This window comes from Dermacentor silvarum, chromosome 5, assembly GCF_013339745.2.
Source record: "Dermacentor silvarum isolate Dsil-2018 chromosome 5, BIME_Dsil_1.4, whole genome shotgun sequence".
Lineage (NCBI taxonomy): Eukaryota > Metazoa > Arthropoda > Arachnida > Ixodida > Ixodidae > Dermacentor > Dermacentor silvarum.
The window spans coordinates 30,173,408-30,191,472 of record NC_051158.1 but is presented as its reverse complement, the minus strand read 5'-3'; the positions used below and the strand labels follow the sequence as shown (position 1 = coordinate 30,191,472).

The 18,065-nt window shown below is 45.9% G+C and overlaps 2 protein-coding genes across 3 annotated transcripts; one reads left to right on the top strand and one right to left on the bottom strand.

The window, feature by feature from the left end:
- The first annotated feature begins 558 nt into the window (after nucleotides 1-558).
- On the top strand, nucleotides 559-11,797 carry LOC119453211 (N-acetylglucosamine-1-phosphotransferase subunit gamma-like). 2 transcript variants are annotated; one of them, XM_049667638.1, is made up of 8 exons: nucleotides 559-639; nucleotides 2,995-3,068; nucleotides 3,547-3,736; nucleotides 3,838-3,921; nucleotides 6,272-6,365; nucleotides 9,237-9,437; nucleotides 10,744-10,854; nucleotides 10,938-11,797. In XM_049667638.1, the coding sequence occupies exons 3-8, from the start codon at nucleotides 3,582-3,584 to the stop codon at nucleotides 10,956-10,958; spliced, it is 666 nt and encodes a 221-aa protein (XP_049523595.1). In that variant the 5' UTR covers nucleotides 559-639; nucleotides 2,995-3,068; nucleotides 3,547-3,581; the 3' UTR covers nucleotides 10,959-11,797. The 2 variants fall into 2 exon arrangements, with proteins under 2 accessions (XP_049523595.1, XP_037571162.1); XM_037715234.2 differs by lacking the exons at nucleotides 559-639; nucleotides 2,995-3,068 and adding an exon at nucleotides 3,172-3,464.
- LOC119453212 (DNA excision repair protein ERCC-1) lies at nucleotides 10,582-17,896 on the bottom strand. The gene is made up of 10 exons (XM_037715235.2): nucleotides 17,797-17,896; nucleotides 17,616-17,738; nucleotides 17,494-17,551; nucleotides 17,257-17,360; nucleotides 17,047-17,146; nucleotides 15,063-15,139; nucleotides 14,598-14,697; nucleotides 13,981-14,052; nucleotides 12,280-12,348; nucleotides 10,582-11,002 (listed from the first exon to the last, which is right to left on the bottom strand). Exons 2-10 carry the CDS (start codon nucleotides 17,633-17,635, stop codon nucleotides 10,955-10,957), a joined length of 648 nt encoding a protein of 215 aa, XP_037571163.1. The 5' UTR covers nucleotides 17,636-17,738; nucleotides 17,797-17,896; the 3' UTR covers nucleotides 10,582-10,954.
- Between the last annotated feature and the right edge of the window lie 169 nt (nucleotides 17,897-18,065).

Sequence of the window (18,065 nt, the reverse complement as noted above, 5' to 3'; positions counted from 1 at the left end):
CCTTTAACTATACTTATATACTTAAGTATACTTATAACATATACTTCATAACTAAACATATAACACCACTCTAATGTGTGACACTACAACGTCAAGCTATTCTTTCAAACGGCTGAGAAATAAAAAAATGTCGCAGTTTCGCCCGAAAGGCGAAGCATCAATTGCGATAGCAAATTAGTAGAGAGCTATTCGGAGTAGGGATAGAAGTTTTATCGGCTGCATAAACTTGGACACATTCGCTTACTAACTGAATTAACAAGCGTGGTGTCAGCGCGCACAAGCAAGCATGAATAGATCACACTGAATGACCGCAGACAACGACTGTCAAAACGCTGGCAGCAAGCGGAGCCGCTCTCGGGACGCCCGCAACCACGTACTTTCACAAAACGGCGGAATTCTACCGTAGGTCCGGATAGCGATAGCTCCCTAGCCCGGACCACCCGTGCTGCCACCTTGCGCAAACCGGCAGCAACTCGAGAGTAGTCAAGCGGCCTCGTTTGGCCACCTCAACCACATGGTACGTTAGTGCGCCACGGAAGACCTCGCATTCTTTGATGTCAACCGCTGTTGACTCGCCTTTTTATGCTGCCTTGGCTGGTATCGCTTCACGCAATTAGCCCGCATTTAAACGGACGAAAGGTTTGTTTTTGCTACCTGTTTTACTGCGGCATCAGTCATAAGTGCTCGATATTGGATTTGACTTGTCCGTCTCGTCTGTCTGTATTCTGTTTACGATGACCGTTAGTGGTCATGGGCGACACAAAACGACGATTTCTGTCGTCGTTAGGTCACCTCGTCGTCTTTAGCTTTGCCATGGCCAAAGGGTGATGAAAAAAAAAACAAGAGAAAGAAAGCATTATAGCGCTAACCCAGCATAATAATGACGTTAGAAAAGGATACGGTAGCCACTTGGTTTAAGCGCCCATGCTTGCCATCACAACTTTCTTGAGGAAAGAAAAATCAAAAACAGAACGCGAAATAGTTGAAGCGTATTTATAAGGAAGGCAGGTGACAAGTGTGTCGTCAGCTGTCCGTCTGTGGCGTCGCAGGTAAAAGAAGGGACATTTCTTTCAAGGTATCTAAGCACGTGAACTGATTGACTTATGTAGTATGTTGTTGTTGTTGTTGTTGCCTCAAAACATGGCTCGTACCCAGGAGGGGGATTGGCCACACTGGATAAAATAAAACATACACCTAACAACGAACAAAGGGCTAAAGGTGAATAATCAAAATTAAGATTTTGGCAGCTCCTTAACACAGATTTGGAGATGTCCTATACATAAACTAACTAAATAAAAAAATTAAGAGAAAACTAGCTACAAAAATAAACATAAAATAGCATGTCCCACGGTCGGTACCCTAGCAGCGTAACCTTCCGGATGCTTTAATAAATTTGTGTACAGCAGTGATCATCGAACCCTGACTTGTGCCTAATTGACAGGCCCCAAAAGACAAAATGTGTGGCGTTGTAAGTGCCAAACCCAGATTACTGCTTGAAAATAACAGAAACATTCTACGGAGGGAGGAGAAGCGGTGGCAAGAAAGAAAAAAAATGGTCAATAGTTTCCGGCTGATTACAAAATGAGCAGAGGTCAGTGATTGATAAACCAGATCTATGAAGATAAAAATTTAGGCGGGGAACTCTGCAGCGGAAATTTGACAGCGTCACCTCACATTGGCGTGAAAGGCACTTGCTCGTGTTCCACCGAAATTTTAAATGTTGAAAATCGTCTGAAGAAAGTATGGACGAGTCATGGCAATTCAGCAATAAAAGGCGTTTAAATCTAGCTCCTGTTATGAAAGAGAAATCGGGAAGAATATTTATGACCGGACCATTTAGTGATGTCGATGCACGATGTACCCGATGCGCAGTGCATAAAATAGATGATCGTTTGAAATAAACGCCAATTGGAAGTTCAGCGCCCGTCCTGTCGTATATGTTCCTTTCGTGTTCGTCTTCCGCGCAGTTTTTATGAAAACTGTCAAGATAACCAACTCGCCCTAACCAAGGTATTGTTGCACATTCCTGCAAATTGCACCGAATAGTACATATCTAAAGCGGAGAAAATTGATATATTATACACGGCTCTCAAGTACTCCACTAATAGGGGAGTAGAACGTTTGCGAAACCCTTGTAGACAATGCAACGGATTCGCGTACGATTTAAATTGACATATCAAATTTGTCCGCTTTGGATCCTCTAACGAATACCGCTTACAGAAATGTGATATGTGTTCTTGATGCAGCGCTTCAATTTCGTAAACTTTTTCTTCAAACTTACGAAATTGGGTAAGTTACTTTTGGGTCCGAATTCGAAATTAACATCCTTCTTCAATGCGAGGTTGTACAGTTGTACACGTTGCTTACATTGTTTTAAAAATTTGTGACTTTTAAATTACAAATTGACGACCTAAAAAGTCTCTGAAACTTGCAACGAACAGTCACATCGTCGCAACGGTCTCTTTGAAATGGAATGACAATCTATCACACCTCTCCGAAGTATTCGCCTTTGCAGCTTGCACCCACCATAGAGTTTTATAGTGAGATACTCTACGGCACCCACAAACTTCTTTTAACCGAGGGCCTTCAGCAGGAATTTGCCCAATGACATCAGATTCGCGATAAGCACCCGGTAATGCAAATCGCACGGAGTGTAATTCACATAGAATCATTCTCCAATCTCATCACAGTCAAAAGGCTAATTAAATCCCTCTGAAGACGAGCATACATGTTTCAAAGATGTTACTCCATCCCCGAAGACCACATGAAAAGTCAGGTTAACCTAGTAATTCAACTTAAAATACTTACATTACTGTACAAATTTACATAATATCTTTAAAGCAGGGCATTTACTGCCTTTCGATAAATATAACTTTTAGTTAGAACTTTACACAAATGCATATGCTAATAAAAACATCGTATTCTTTTGGCAAAATTACTGTGATGCGTTTGTGAAGCCAGCCAACGACCACTGGTGCGCACTTACGATTATAGATGGCGGCACAAGTCGACTCATGCAACCGAAAATGAATCGTCCTCAAGAAAGAAAATGCTATATTAAAATCATGGTGAGTTGCAACTTTTCTTTATTTAAGCGCATCTATAACGTGTTGATTTGTGATACGGCTAAAAATCTTTGTCAGCCAGTTTTACGACCAGCCGCAGATCTAGCCAAACTTGGTCGAGTTCGCCGCGATGGCCGCGAACGCCTGAAGGGATGGTTTGTCAGCTGATAAACGCGAGACAGCTGATAAAGCTGAACACTTTTCGTGGTGTGCGTGCTGCCATGAGGGGAATCGTCTAGTCTTTGATGAATTTGCCTTAAAAACGCGCTTTAAACTGGTTAAAAATGAAGTGTATTACTACATTGACGCGAGCAGACGACGCGTGCGGTTGCTGTTGCGCACTCGCCTGTAGCAGACGTAGCTTCGTCGCGTTGCTTCTTTTACTCGCGCTAACTCTAGGTAACCACGCGCCCTGCCATACGCTAGTCGAAGCGTTTTGTACGCGCCAATCGAGCGTTCAGCGAGCGCACGCTTTGTGCAGAACTCGTCCCTGCTGCGTCAAGCGGCAGCGTCCCCATGCGTGTCGTGAAGCAAGCCAGCGGCTTTGACGGCGGGTTTGCAGTGCACGGTCAACAGCATCGGCAGCTGAGCCGGGCGACTCCGCGGCCCTTCTCGGGGCCCGAACACTTGAGGCCGCTGCTGGGTCGATGTTTCAGCCGCACGGCTGCGGGGTATCATTTTTTTTGCACTTGCGAAAACCTTTCAGAGAGATTTCGCCTGCCGTGCTTTGCACGTGACTGCGCGCGCGCGCGATGGTTTTCTTGCCGCGCAGGTACCGCTACACCCTGTGCCCTTTCGACAACGCCACCCAAGCTGAAGAAAGCGCCCGCTGGAACGCCTACAACGGCGTCCTCGGGTGCGTTTGCGAGCATCGATTCCACCATTCTGTGCTTGCATGCCTAAGTTTGTTTTTCCGAGCAACAATGACCGCGTTGCCAGCCGCATCTCTTGGTGGAGCAGCCCAGTGTTTAACCGTAGGGGTACTTCTTGTTGGGCTAGTTGCATGATGAAACGTATGGTGGCCTGTTAGAATAAGGGCACAAATAATTAAAGTGCACGAATGGTGTATAACGTTCTCCATTTGGGTATGTTTATTCATTTGCTCCCCCTCTTATAATAGCTACAATGGTATTGAATTGTTTAATAAGCTATAGTTGCGTCACGTACTCGAAACATTTGACATTGTTATAGCGATCCTTCAGCCTTCAAGTACGCTTTAATTGATCATATTGTGTCTGCTTATGCAAAATAACACTTTCTATAACGCCATAGTGGCCCTGAGAGTAATAAAATTAAATTAAATGGGTCAAGCAACACTCAATTAAGCAGACAGCTACAAGTGTCTATTAATTATTGCTGAGGTCAACTAAATATCGCATTAACGAGAACAGTGATGCATTGATAGCTCTTAGAATATGCAGAGCATTCTGTGAAACAGAACTTGTTTGTGTGCCATCACCTCGATCGTGGTACTCTAAGCGTTGGCGTCTAATACTATTCCAATGATTCTTTTTAATGTGTGATTGCCACGGTTTCATATTTCTCTTTCTCTGAACAAACATTGTGGGACAGGATATCATTGTAGTCGTACCCTGCCTAGCAGTCGAAACCTAGTACTTGTTACATATGTGCCAGCATAATGTACGGATTCTGTTTACTCAGTAACGTTCTATTTCTTTCTTAATTATCACCCACTAATCACGGCCAGTCAATCCCAGTGACAATATAGGTGGTGCGCTGTTCTGGCTAGCAACGAAGCTTGGAGAACAGCATTACAATAAAATGGTTAAGTTATCCAAGCTGTGGCTGTAGCTCCATCAGGGCTCTTTGAGCATGGATGTGTATGGCAAGGCAGCATTGTAATTTTCCTTCAAGGGTGCTTTGTATGTATGTACTGCAAGCACATATTCAAATGCGAACAAGTTGAAAACAACTAGAATGTGTTATGTTTTCAGGTTCCCCTGCATTTGTAAATGTGGCTACATTTCTTTCATTTCTTTGCTTTATTCAGGTTAAATTCAATACAAAATTGCCTTGGTAGGCACGACTAAAGGCTGAGGAAATGACCAACTTAGCCATCACACCAAAATCAGTGGCATATACACTATTTTCTTTTGGGGGGGGGGGGGGGGCTCACGCACGTGACCAGAGTAAGGGGGGGGTCCTTACCCGGTCTCTCTAAAATAAAACAAATTTTATTAAAAGCAGCCCCGGAGTTATCTCAAGAAGCATTTGCATTTCGCATGTATCGAAGTTTGGTCCAAGCTAAGGCTGACGGTCATCAGTCGGAATCTTGACCAACTATCTCAGATTCGAGATAAGCATACGTAGTGCAAATCGCACGGAGTGTAATTCACATAGAATCATTCTCCAACCTCCTCATGGTTATTGGTCAATTTATTGCCCAACTGAAGATGAACACACATGTTTCAAAAATGTTAGTCCATCCCCAAAGACCATATGAAGAAGCCAAGGTAAACTAGTAATATAACCTAAAAAATATCAATTCATGCAAAGGCATAAATATTATTTTTAAACCAACTCATTGGAGGTCTTTTACTCAGTAGAACTATTAGTTAGAACTTTATACAGATGCATATTCTGATAAAAGCTCTGTATGTTTTTGGCCAAATTACTGCGACGCGTTTGTGCAAAGACAACCACTGATCACTGGTGTGCACTTATGATTATAGATGGCGACACATGTCGACTCATGCTACCAAAAGAAAAGAATCGTGCTCAAGAGCGATGATTACGTAATAAAATCTTATATTAAAATCATGTTGAGCTAGAACCATAACCTTGCTTTATTTAATCTAATCTATAACGTGTTGACTTGTGGTGTGGCTAAAAGATTTACATCAGCCAGTTTTATGACCAGCCGCACATGCCGGGGTAGGGGGTACTTGTGTGGTGCACCCCCCTCCTCTGGCCACTCTCTGACCGAAATGTATGCCTGTGTCATCGTTATGCTTAGAAAGTGGCTGCGGAGTAATTTCACGGCACGCATTGACGTGATTACTTGAAACAAGTGTTCTGATCAGATTTTTCTTAGTTTTTTTTAAATTTATGCTGACAGTATACCGTTGGGCAACCTGCCACGACGAGACCCGTGAAATACCATCTCAGCTTCAGACAGACATGGGTGTCAAAAACTTGGCAACCGTATGGCGTGTTGGGTAAGGTCTTTCGCATTCTTCCCGCAGTGTCTGGCAAGGCTGGTCGGCTGCTAACGGGAGCCTCAGTGGCATGCACTATGGCAACGGCGACAGCTGCGGCACCCTGAACCGCTCTGTGGAGGTGTGTGACCATTTGCCGGACTTGTGAAGTGTGATGAATGCACGAAGTACAGTCGAGAGTTAAGTGTTTGAAGAGAAACTGCATGGCAAGGGAACAGCGTGGTGGGATGAAACGTACACTCGCCAACGTACTCTCGCCAACATATTGATGTTTTGGCACCCAGCACGGGTGCCATCCTTTTGTCACGGCACCCAAGAGAAAAGGAAATTGTCAGATCCCACGATGGTATGGGAATCGGTGTCGAGTGAAGCTTTCTTTGATGTTTCCACAAATGTTAAATGTAAAAGTCATGCAAACGATTCAAATGTTTGTACGGAATCACGCAAGTGGAATGTACGTTTACGCATTTCTCTGTAGCCGACTTAATCACTTCTCCGTGACTCAATGTTCCTAGTTCATGTGCATGCTCGGATCCCAGTTTGTTCGCTAGAATCCTTTCTGCACACTCGGCTGCTAGTGTTTTCGACTTCTTCATTTGTTACCTCTTGTCTATTTGGGTACAGACCCATTCTGGGGCATTGGCCAAGAATGATTACATACCCAGTGGTGCATACCAAATGCCCAGTAACCCAAGCTAGGTAAGCTTCATATTTATATGCTTCATTTATGAGCTTCCTTCCGCGACGAACACTCCCACTGAATATGCTCAAGACGCCTTTGCCCGGGTGCACACGGCACGCCAGATTGCCGGCTGCCGGCTCACCACCTCTTGGGCCGCGCAAAAGATCCGGTGCGACAGCCGACATCGGGACGTTCGATTTCCTCCCGGCTCCGTCGTCCTCCTATGGACGCCATGTCGCCTGCATCGACTTGTCTGAAAAGCTGCTGCCGCGATACACAAGGCCCTACTCGATATTGCGGCAGCTTGGCGATCTTAACTACGAGATCGCTCCACTGGACTCGCCTGACCCCACTGACATTTATGCAGGTATCTCGGCTGAAGCCTTACTTTGCCACGAGTTCACCTCCATTATAGCTGGCGCCGAGACGGTGCCAGCTATAGGAAGGAAGCAGTTTGTCAACGGGCAAAGTAGGGTGGCGGCCGAAACAGAAAGTAAAAGGGTGAAAAGCCAGCGGTCTCGTGACGGGGATGAATTGTAAGCGAAAGTCACAAAGGGTAACGCGTTGTCCCAATCACTGCGGTCGTCAGAAACGTACATAGACAGTTATTTCTGTCAATGTGCGATTGAGCCGCTCCGTGAGTCCGTTTGGATGCAGGTGGGAGGGGCGGTGGAACGCTAGCACTCGGTAGAGCAGGAACAAGGTATGTCTTCAACGACGCGGGACAAAAGGTGCAGCCGCGATCGGTGAGGAGCTGCAGGGGTGCGCCGTGATGGAGGATGACGTCATGTAAAAGGAAATCCGCTTATAAGCTTCATTTATATCCATAAATACCTATGTGCAACAACGAAATGACAAACCCCAGGGAAGAGGCAAATAAAACTTTGTTTTAAAACCATTATCTGTTTAGTACCCTGTACAAGTACAGTATACTAGTGCAGTATTACAGTAAAAAATGGCTGCCAAGGGAAGGGAAGTGCAGTGGAGGATGGCAGAGAATAGGTGGTGTGATGGCAATTAGAAAATTTGCAGGCACAACTTGGGAGTCAGCTAGCTGATGTTGATATACGAGGTGCTACCCAAAAGTTCGAGAATTTGAAAAGCGCAGGTAGACTGAGTGTGGTACATATTTCCGCCGCTAGCTATAGCTAGCAGTATGCCTGAACGACTTGCAGCTAAGAAGAAGCATTGTTTTGCAAAGTGTTGTTTTGCAATGCAATGTTTCACTGATTTGGCGCATTTATTAGCAACCGTTATGGTAGACTTCAAGGGGCAAAGGATTTGCATTAAGTTTTGTTTTAAACTTGGCAAAACTGCGGCAGAAACACATCGTATGCTAGAGGACGCTCTCGGAGTCGATGCCATGAGCCAAAGTAGGATGTTTTTATGACATAAACGCCTTCGAAAGAGGGTCGAATGTGTGTTGATGACGAACATTCTAGATGCCCATCAACGAGCTTAATCCTGGAAACAATAGCGGAAGTTTCAAATTTCAATTTTTTGTTTACCAGACAATAAGCTGGAAGGACTCTGAATATAAGTACATGACGGCATAAAGGCAATCTAAAGCTGTTTCATCAGGAAGACACCAAGACCCTAAATGATGAATTGCAAATGAGGTCAGCTTTCACGGCATATGCAAATAATCTCTCTCGCCGACAATGATAGTGACGATTTGCTGATACATTGATCAGCGGCCGAGAGTGATTTGGTCAGTTTCTATTGTTAATCTTACATTCTCGCGTTTACTTACCATACTTATCTTCAGAGTTGATATCGCTGTGCACATGGTTTTTTGTGTATAAGTACGATAGGTCCCGCAAATAAATTTCGTTGTTGATAGTTAGCGCTTCTCTTCGTCTTCGTTTTTCTCATTTCCGTGTTTTTTCTGTGCTTCCAAATACCATTACATGATGACCGACCAACAAGCCCACATCGCCACCCTCGTCAACATATAAAGTCCTTGCTTGCCCATAACACATCTCTCATTACTGTTTATCACATTTATCACAAGTGAACAAAGAAAGCAAAACTGGACGCTTGAAACTGATGCGCAGTGTGTGCAGAGCTTGTAGCTTTTTCTCCAACTTTAGCATCCCGTCGGCACTGTTCACGTTTGAGATAACTGAACGATCCGGCATGAGTTCTCATGGTGTAGTACAAGAAAAATTTTTTTACAGATCTTTGAGAAAGAAGCCAAGCCAATGCCATCACTTCCCAGCATTCCCATGCATACAACAGTGCCACAGCAGCAGTTTTTTCCCTCTAGATAACGTATAAGAAACGCTGTGGCTGGTTCGATTGGCGCAGGTACACCTCACGTGCGGTCGTCCTCAAACATCCCTGACAGACGTGAGTGAGCCCGAGCGTTGCCACTATGCCATGGTGCTGAGCACCCCCTTGGTATGCCACCCGGATGCACTGCTCGTTTGGCCCACTCTGTCTGACCAGCAGAGGCAGCGATGGAGTCTGGCTGACAGCCGGCTGTACTCAGGAGAAACCACCACTAAGGCATGACTGTGTTTCTTTTCAAGTGGTTTGAATGCGGAGCAAGGGGGGAGGGGGTGGGCTCACTTGATACCCACTTAGATGCAACAGTTCAGGTGCCACTTCATTGCCTATTGAAAATTTCGTTTTATCACATTGCAGTTGAGTGCCTTTATAACACAAAAAACTTGAGAGACACTTAAGCTTTGCCTTTAAGAGTAGAATGCGATAGCATTAAAGGGTCCCTGACTGCTTCTCTTGCTTCCCCGCAACTGTAGCTTATGCAACCATAATCTTTACCGGGAAACGCTTGCGGCAAACGCTATGCACGAAGGCGAGCTTTCTGGTTCTTTTTTGTTCTTTCCCCCGCACGGCCGGTGGCGGCGCGGATGCGAGTGCCATCTGGTGCTGCTGAAGGGAACCGAGTGGCGCATGCAGCGTGCGACCACCCTGTAATTGGTATAAACGCACCGCACTGTGATTGATAGGCAGTTTTTGCTCACGGTCAACTCATGCATAACACAGGTCACTTCATTGTAAAGGTTGTGCATCGCACCACTCGCAATAGAACCGGGACAGAATTATTCTTTCGTTGTACAGGTCATTTCGTTGTAAAGGCGTTTGACTGTACCTGCACCTTCAGAAATCACGAAAAGCGTACAGAGGCGTGGCAGATTACGAATTTTCGATTATTCAGCTAGTTTTGTCAAGTTTACAGAATGTGGAATCCACGCGAGAACGCTCTACAAGTGCGATTTCTGGGAAATTTATAAAGGCAGTACCAAATAATGCCACAAGAACATCTGAAACTACTGGCGTGAGGACTGGACTAATCCATTCAACTGCCCATCATTCTTATAGTAGCTGAACAATAGCAGCGGCACAAGTTCCATATAGTAATTTTTGCACTAAACTCTAGGTTGGTCGTGAAACGGCTGCGGTAATCGTTTACAATAAGCCCATACTGAAATTCCTAATATTGTTTTTGTGTTTGCCTTTGAATTGTGTCCTGCTTATATAAGTTACAGATGATTAGCAGCACTGTGCGGTGAAATTTTAGCACCCCCATTATAGTTTGCTTGTCGTAACCTTTTTAACATTTTTTTAACAACTGCACGTGTCTTTGCAGTTAAGATTCTCAACTGAGGGAGAAAAGAAAACAGATCGGTCTTGCTTAAGCCACGTCTGCATTTATTCTTGGCAAAACCTGGCAAGCAGTACTGCCAAAAGATGGAAGCGTAGCTTTGCCGTTGCTGTAGAACTCATTTGTGGCCACACTCGCTGGTGGTTGTCGAAGCCGCAATAACGGGTGTTCTTCACCGGGTCCCAGGGCCATGCAGTAGAGCTGGCGCAGATTCTGTGGGAGGCCGGTCTCGGTGTAGAGCCACCTAAGGCGGCGGCACGGCCCGCCTTCGCTGACATGGCCGTCCAGTGTCACACGGTGAGTTCTAGACAGTTCGTTCTCCGTGGTCCCAGATGTTGGCAACACTGAACTTGGCAACTTGGGCGGTCCTTTCACTGCAGGCTTACGAGGAGCTGGCCTAGGGGCGCATAAACGGCTGGTGCAGGACCTCGTGAAGCCGATGAGCCTGAAGACGGAAGAAACAAGACCATGACTCAGCGAGAACAGAGCACATCACCACAGCTGCTGCTTGTTCTTCAAGATCGCAGCTCACCCGGTCTCCAGTGTTTCTCGCGCAATCGGGTCACACCTTAGCTCTGTTATCGAGTTGGCCAACATGGATGAGAACTTTCTTGTGTGTGTACAGTACGATCCACTGTTGAAGGGAACACTTAACCAGTAATAAATGCAGTACAGTCAAACCTCCACATAACAGAATTATCAGGTATAACAACGTATATTGAAACTGTTCCTTGCCAATATCAGCATGTAACGAATATCGGATATAATAATGTTTGACTGCATAACTGGACCATTTCTTTGCCCTCCTCTGAAAGAAATGGCTGATCTAGTCAACTGGACCCACACCTATGCATAATTAATTTCTCTGTGGGCTTTTATGACATCTCAGCAAGAATCAATGGTAGAATATACTAACAGCGTGTTCCCTTTAGCAGTGAACTGTACTGTACATTTACTCTTGCAATGGGTCTCGCAGCCTAAGACACTGCGCAGGTCCAGCGGAGCTGTGCAAGATTGCCCAATTCGTCTGGAGAACTGCACCAAAGACATTCTCTTTAATAAGCAGCACTTTGCTGCTTCTTTGTAATGTGGAACTAGTCATGGGCCCGCATTGACTGCATGTCCTGTCACGTGAAAAACTGCCCATGTTCGGCATTGAGGCTCGGAAAATGTTGTCACACTATGCAACTTGGCTTGTTGCCAAAGGTCACAAAGTCCTTTTTCAATAAAATGTTATGTTCACACTGGTTATTACTGAAATGAAAACATGAAGGGAGGATTAACCACCATGTAATGTTCACAGCCACTCCTTTTGGTTAAGCACATAGAGAATACAAAAAGCTAAGAACTATAGAAGAAAATCTGGGAGGAACCAAAGAAGATTATCTTCAAAGTTGGCAATATTAACTCAGCAGTAACACTGCTACATTCTCATCACATCAACTCTACACAGTGGAATAATGTAACATGCCAGTGAGTCTTCAAGAGGCTATAGCCAGAGGCTGATGGTGTGGCACGAAACAGCATCATACTGCTGGCCTGGGGCCTCTTAGTTTTGCTCACAACAGTACAGAGGGACGTCGCCAGCTTTTCGAACTACCCTTGCTTTCAAATCCGTTTTCTGCCTAGCAGCGCACCATAGGGTGCGCACACCCACAGTGATCGTGGAATTCCAAAGTGCATGATGTTCTTGTAAAGTACGAGTCAATGTGCGCACACTACCTTGTGGGGTCCCAAACCTGGCTGCAGGATCAGCTCCTGTTCAGAGGCTTCTGCGATGCGCTCCAGGCTCTGCAAGAGAAAGTCGACTCAAGGCAGGCAGTGGTGCTGTTAGTGTCCTCTGGCCACTAATACACACCCCCGTCAGACAGGCAAACTTGGCGTCAGTTAAAGCAAGTGCACTTGGAACGTTAGTGTCATATGCAGGCAATCACAAGAAAATGCTTAGTGGCATTCGCTGGCAAGTGCGTTTGTCAAAATCACTAGACGCGTGTAGCCTCGATAGTGGTGCTTCTAAAATAACAGTGCAGTGTCGGCACTAATTTTGAACACACTTATTTATGACTTCAAACGTTATGAGCGTCCCAGGTATTGAAATGGCTATTCTTTCTTAGCCAACAAAAGTTACCTTGTTTTTTTTTTTCTTCTTTTTTTCAGGCAAGTACACTTCGCTACTCGCAATACGTGTAAATGCGCAACGCATCTGTCAGGTGCTGAATGCAACGTCGTCTTGTCTTTGCTCATTGCGAGTGACCATGCTAACCTTATCTTGCAAATATTTCCTAACGTAGGAGATATATAATGGGCTGATTGCAATGCCAATCAACACTACCATAATTCCAAATGAGACTTTCCTTTCCCGTCTAGCAGTGTGGTGCTAAAGTGACACTCGCTGTGGATAAGTGCTCTTGCTTAAAATGTCACTAAACTTGCCCCTCTGACTGTGGTATAACACACTAAGTGCTCCATGCCTGCCCATTCTGCCAAGTGGTCGTGCATTGCACACACTTCTGGCCCGGTCACATCATACAGATGCACAGCCTCCTAGATATTTAATAATATTGCGAGTGTCATCCACATGACATGTCCGGCGCCTTAAAACGGCGACGTCATCGAAAGTATGCACAAGCACACTCCCGCTGAGAGGTGACACCTACTAAGCTATTCACTTCAGGAGGACGCACGCCCGAGATATATGGCCAGTCTCGTTTACAAAAAGAATAGCACAGTGAAGTAGAACACATGCTCGAATACGATGTTCATCTGCAATGTGCTTTCAGTTTTTTTCTCTCTCTCATTATTACCACACCTGCGCATGTGGCAGGGAATTAAGATGAAAAAGACAAATTGGAATATATCGGCATGCTTGAGCTATTGTCAGTAATTTGCAATAATGACTGGTCCTCATGGATAATAGGTTTGTTTGATTCAGAAAAGGTGTACGGCACCACGAACGAAAAGGTGTGGGTGGTGCCAGTTGTGGTGCGCCGCGCTGCACCCACTACAAGGTTCAAAGGCACCATGGCAGCACCTTGTCTTGCACCCCGTGCAATGAAGCACGGGGGTGCAGGGTGCAGCGCTGTACCTCGGGGAATAGACGGCCTAGGTGCATTGCACCGTTAATAGGCGCAGAGAAACTTGGCTGAATCGAATAAACCTAATGAAAGCCGGGCACGTGCACATTTAACGACTGTAGCGGGCAACACTTGCATTGAAGCACGTTTTGCGTGTGTGCGTGTACTATCGCCGGCCTCGCCACATTCTCGCCGTTATAAGGCGCTGGCGTAGCTTGCAGTTAACGCCTGCATTACATTATTAAAGATCTGGCTAACTGAATTCTTCGGGGGTGTTCGGGTACTGGGCTCTGCAATACAAACATCGAAAAGATGCAGTTAACGCGGCACGGCGGGATGGCCTACTCACCCCAAAAGAACTGAGCAGGGCCACTGCGTCCGGTCGATTCAGGGACCGCACCGAGGAGATAGCGTCGGTCAGCTGCAATGCAAATGTTGATGAATGCCACGCACGAGCGTAGAAAAGCTTCAGGGAAGCGCGCTTACATAACACAAACTTAATTGCCTTAATGCCCTCTTTGTACAACTGTGTATGGCAGCTTGCCAGATATTGCACTATGTATAGGATGAAGCAAGAGGTACCTCCAAAGGCAGCCAGTTTGTGAATGGGTGACCCTTAGAGCCTCAATTTGTCGATCAATCAGTTTTATTCATGTAAGAGAAAGTCACTTTGCATATACTACTATATTCCTCTACAAGCGACGGCACAATGGATATGCAACTTTCTTTTTTTCTTTCTTTCTGTCTTTCCACCCCCCCCCCCTTTTTTTTTTTTGCAGCAGTTGCTTTGTGAGAAGCTGAGATAGTGCTGAAAACACGAGTAAACTCGGAAGTGGCAGAGGCTGCGCGAGAGTCGGTCACTGAGTCATCTCAGGAGTGGAAGAGTTAAACGAAGAGGAGACAAATCTGCATGCGAGCCAGAGAGTTAACATCCACAACCACAAAAACGGAGAACGGAATGCTCACCTTGGATAATTTGTCGCCATCCTGCCTCTCCATGAGGGCGTCGGCAGGCTTGGCCTCGAGTGCCTTGTAAGTCTCGAGGTGGCGTCCGGCCTCTTCAGCACTGCGCAGCAGAATAACACCGCTGCTGATTTCAAGTGTTCAATTGTATTATTGACCATGTATACACTGGTTTAAGGGTTGCACTTCTTCTTTGCAATCTTGACGAGGTGCAGCCGATTTCAGACACATTGTGCCCTCAATCCCTTTTCAGCAAAAGCGCAAACGCAACTGTTTTCGCTACGTACTTATTTCTTCACGCATTAGTCAGGAGTGGAGGGGATGCTGCTGGTTCTTCCAAGAAGTAGGGCCGACAAAAATGGTAAAGTATTTCAAGCGTAAGTACGCATTGTCATTTGTTTGTCAGATGCAAGCAGGCTTTGCCGGTGGGTATAGTTCGAAGTAGTCAACTGCGTTGCCCCAGCTTACCTCCATGCCAGCAGCAAGGTACAGTCGGCCAGCAAGGACACCTGGGAGAGTTCGCGAAGACTAGGATGGGGATCCGCCTGCACAGCGAGACAAGGCAGAACGAGCTCAGCAACATCGAACACAGGGCACATGCTTGGACTAAATGTACAAGCACTGAAGAAGTGCTGCATTCAAAAAAATATGGTGCATAAGTTGCACAAGTTTTGCATCTACTGTCAAGGTTTACCAAGATTACTTGCCTTCATTGCCTAGGACACTTATTCTGCTGCCAATAAGATCACAAGGTATGCCACCTTTTTTTTTTTTCGTTTTGCTATTCTACTGCCCTCCTTCTTCTTGGGCCTATCTTACCCTTCATCTCATTCCCTGCAGGGTAGCGTGTAGATATAAATATGCCAACTTTTCAATAAAGAGCTTTATTTCTCTCTCTTCAGCATAGAACTGTCGCTTCGTATCAACAAAAAGAAGGACGTTTCTTGCTGTAGACAGAACTTTCTTTCAAGACTCTGTTGCCATTAATGCGGTGGTAAAGGGAACTTATTCAGAAAGTTTAGGCGAGTGAAGTATGCGCAGAAATTACTGCGTGGTACTTCTTGACTACAAATGGGTTCAGTTACTTCCCAACTGGTCTGTATCTGGAAATACCCCCAACCACGGAACCAGATGGTTTCCACGTATCTTTTAACTGAGCTCGTTTTATTTTTAGCGGACCTCCAGGAGACCAGGGGTGTCGAACCGAACTGAAAACTGTACCCAAACCGGGATTCTAGCCAGAACTGAAGTGCAATCACAAAGAAAGTCGCTGCAGCGGTGTAACACAAAGTGTCCTTGTTTATTGTTCAGAAGCGTCAATGTCCTCCCCTGCCTTTTATTTAAAAAGTAACTATACACTGAATAAAATGCCACTTACTGGATTCTTTCTTTGCTGCAGACTATAAGTTTGGAGTAGTAACTTACACAACACAATGTGAGTCCGCCCCGTGTCACATGCCACAGTTTGCTCACCACCAGTTCAGTAGTAATTACTTGGAGCCAAAGAAATATTTACTATGCTGCTGTCAAGGCGTGAAAGCTAAGCACACAGAGGCATTCTCACTATTAAGTCTGTCTTCGATATATACATGAAAATTTCTCCATATCTGTGCACTCTATTCGTAAACTGCACAGTGTAGCAAAAAACGGAGTGACTCATTCTTAGCAACTTCCCTCGGCTGCTTTCCGATAGCTCATTTCGAAAAAAGCCAATCTCGGCAATGGCGGCAACCTGATAAAGTTTATCCAAGCAGCACACATCGTGCTTCGAACGAGTGCAAAAAGAGACCCACAACATAACAGTGCGGCCTCTGCCCACATTGTCGGAATCTCAACACCGGGATCTACGCTGCATTTTCATATTTGATTCGATTAGAAAATTTTACACTTCAAACACCCATATAAACTTCTACTGTTTTCCCCGTACTCAGTATAGTTCACAATAAGAGGAAACATTTAAAAGAGCGACAATGCGTCGAGGTACCACAACGCGTATTGCACAATCTTGCGACGACACTGCCTAAGACGACTGTCAGTATGAGTATTTCTGCTGTAGCTGTTCAACCTTAAAGTTCATTGATATTCGCGCACAAAAGACACCCTGCAGTAGACACAAGGTGCGTTTCTACTCGGACCAGTTGATTGCCAGATGGAAACAGCTGATAATAGTAGCAACCACTTGCGTTCCCAGTTCAGGATTTTTACGACAGGGTTAAGCACAAAGTTCACTCATACTTCTGGCATCAGATATTAGCAACAGTACATGTGATTAAGCTTGCTAAGGGGGTAGCTGGTGGTGCATGATCTAAGTACGGCGCGCACAGAGATGAGACACAAAAGTAAGAATGGCAGTGCTGTGTGCCTTTCCTTCTTTCGTGTCTCGTCCTTGCACACACTATGTAGAAGATGGTTGAAGGTAGATGGTAGAAGATGGCTGTGATGTACTACTGACCACATCCACTTGCACCAGGAGCAGGCAGAGCTCGAAGGCACGACCTAAGGAGCGTAGCCGGCTGTGGATGTACCCAGGGAAGAGCTGGTGGTAGCGCAAGCTGCACACAGTACGCAAACGTGTCACACTTGCCAGAGCATACCGGCAACTGAAAGAAACAACTGAGAAACGTTTGAGATAAACAAGCGAAGTAGCCGCGCGCGCACACACCTGAGGTACAAAGCGCACGTTGTCTGGCCCAGGACGTAGTCCGGTTCGATGTCGCCGTACTCCCACGGCACGCTCCGCAGGCTTTTGAGCAGCGGGTTGCCCTTCTGCAAGCACACGAACACCGACCAAAAGTGCAGTGTGAACAGCACAGTAGCGAGCATTGCACCGGCAGCACAAAGTCGGCATCTTGCCAAGCGTCCGAAAGGATGAGCGCGAATACTACGAGCAAATACTTGCCTGTCGAGAACTGACTATCAGCGCTCCCGATTTGCCCTTGCCCGTCGGCTCCGGAGGCCTGCGACCACAAAGAAACGCCGGTTATTAGAAGACAACAACGGCGGAAGCACGAGCGAGTTTACTTTTCCGAATCAGCGGACATTGCGACGGCTGTCGCAGGCGAACGGAGCCCCAGAATCTGCGGTAAATGAGCCGGCAGCAGATGCTCGAAGCCTCACTCGAGCTACTTTTGCAACTGGAGTGACCTGTCGAAGTCAATTTTTCACTGAAGAGAGCTTAGACGGCTTAGATCACAGTCCATACCTGCAAACACGCCGATAACGTGAGCGCGCTTGGTTAGCGTCGTTCCTACCCGTCGAAATAAAAAGGTTCCGTTTTGTTTTCACGTCCCCTCGTGGTTACACCGGGGCATAGCCTCCTCTGACCGGGGACGCTGGTTTCGTACTTGCCGAACTCGAGTGTATGTAGTACTTGCCCCGGTATGGCACCGAGCCTGACGCAAGCCAGGAACAGTCGCAAGAACCGTTACGAATTACTAGATGCATGGCAGGCAGAAGTAAAGAGAAAATTCA

Coding starts and splice junctions, on each gene's coding strand:
- LOC119453211 (XM_037715234.2), top strand. CDS start 3,350: ATGAAGTGTATTACTACATTGACGCGAGCAGACGACGCGTGCGGTTGC. Junction 3,922..6,271: donor GCCTACAACGGCGTCCTCGG/GTGCGTTTGCGA, acceptor TTCTTCCCGCAG/TGTCTGGCAAGGCTGGTCGG. Junction 6,366..9,236: donor CCCTGAACCGCTCTGTGGAG/GTGTGTGACCAT, acceptor CGATTGGCGCAG/GTACACCTCACGTGCGGTCG.
- LOC119453212 (XM_037715235.2), bottom strand. CDS start 17,635: ATGTCCGCTGATTCGGAAAA. Junction 17,552..17,615: donor ATGTCCGCTGATTCGGAAAA/GTAAACTCGCTC, acceptor TTGTGGTCGCAG/GCCTCCGGAGCCGACGGGCA. Junction 17,147..17,256: donor ACGTGCGCTTTGTACCTCAG/GTGTGTGCGCGC, acceptor TACTGTGTGCAG/CTTGCGCTACCACCAGCTCT.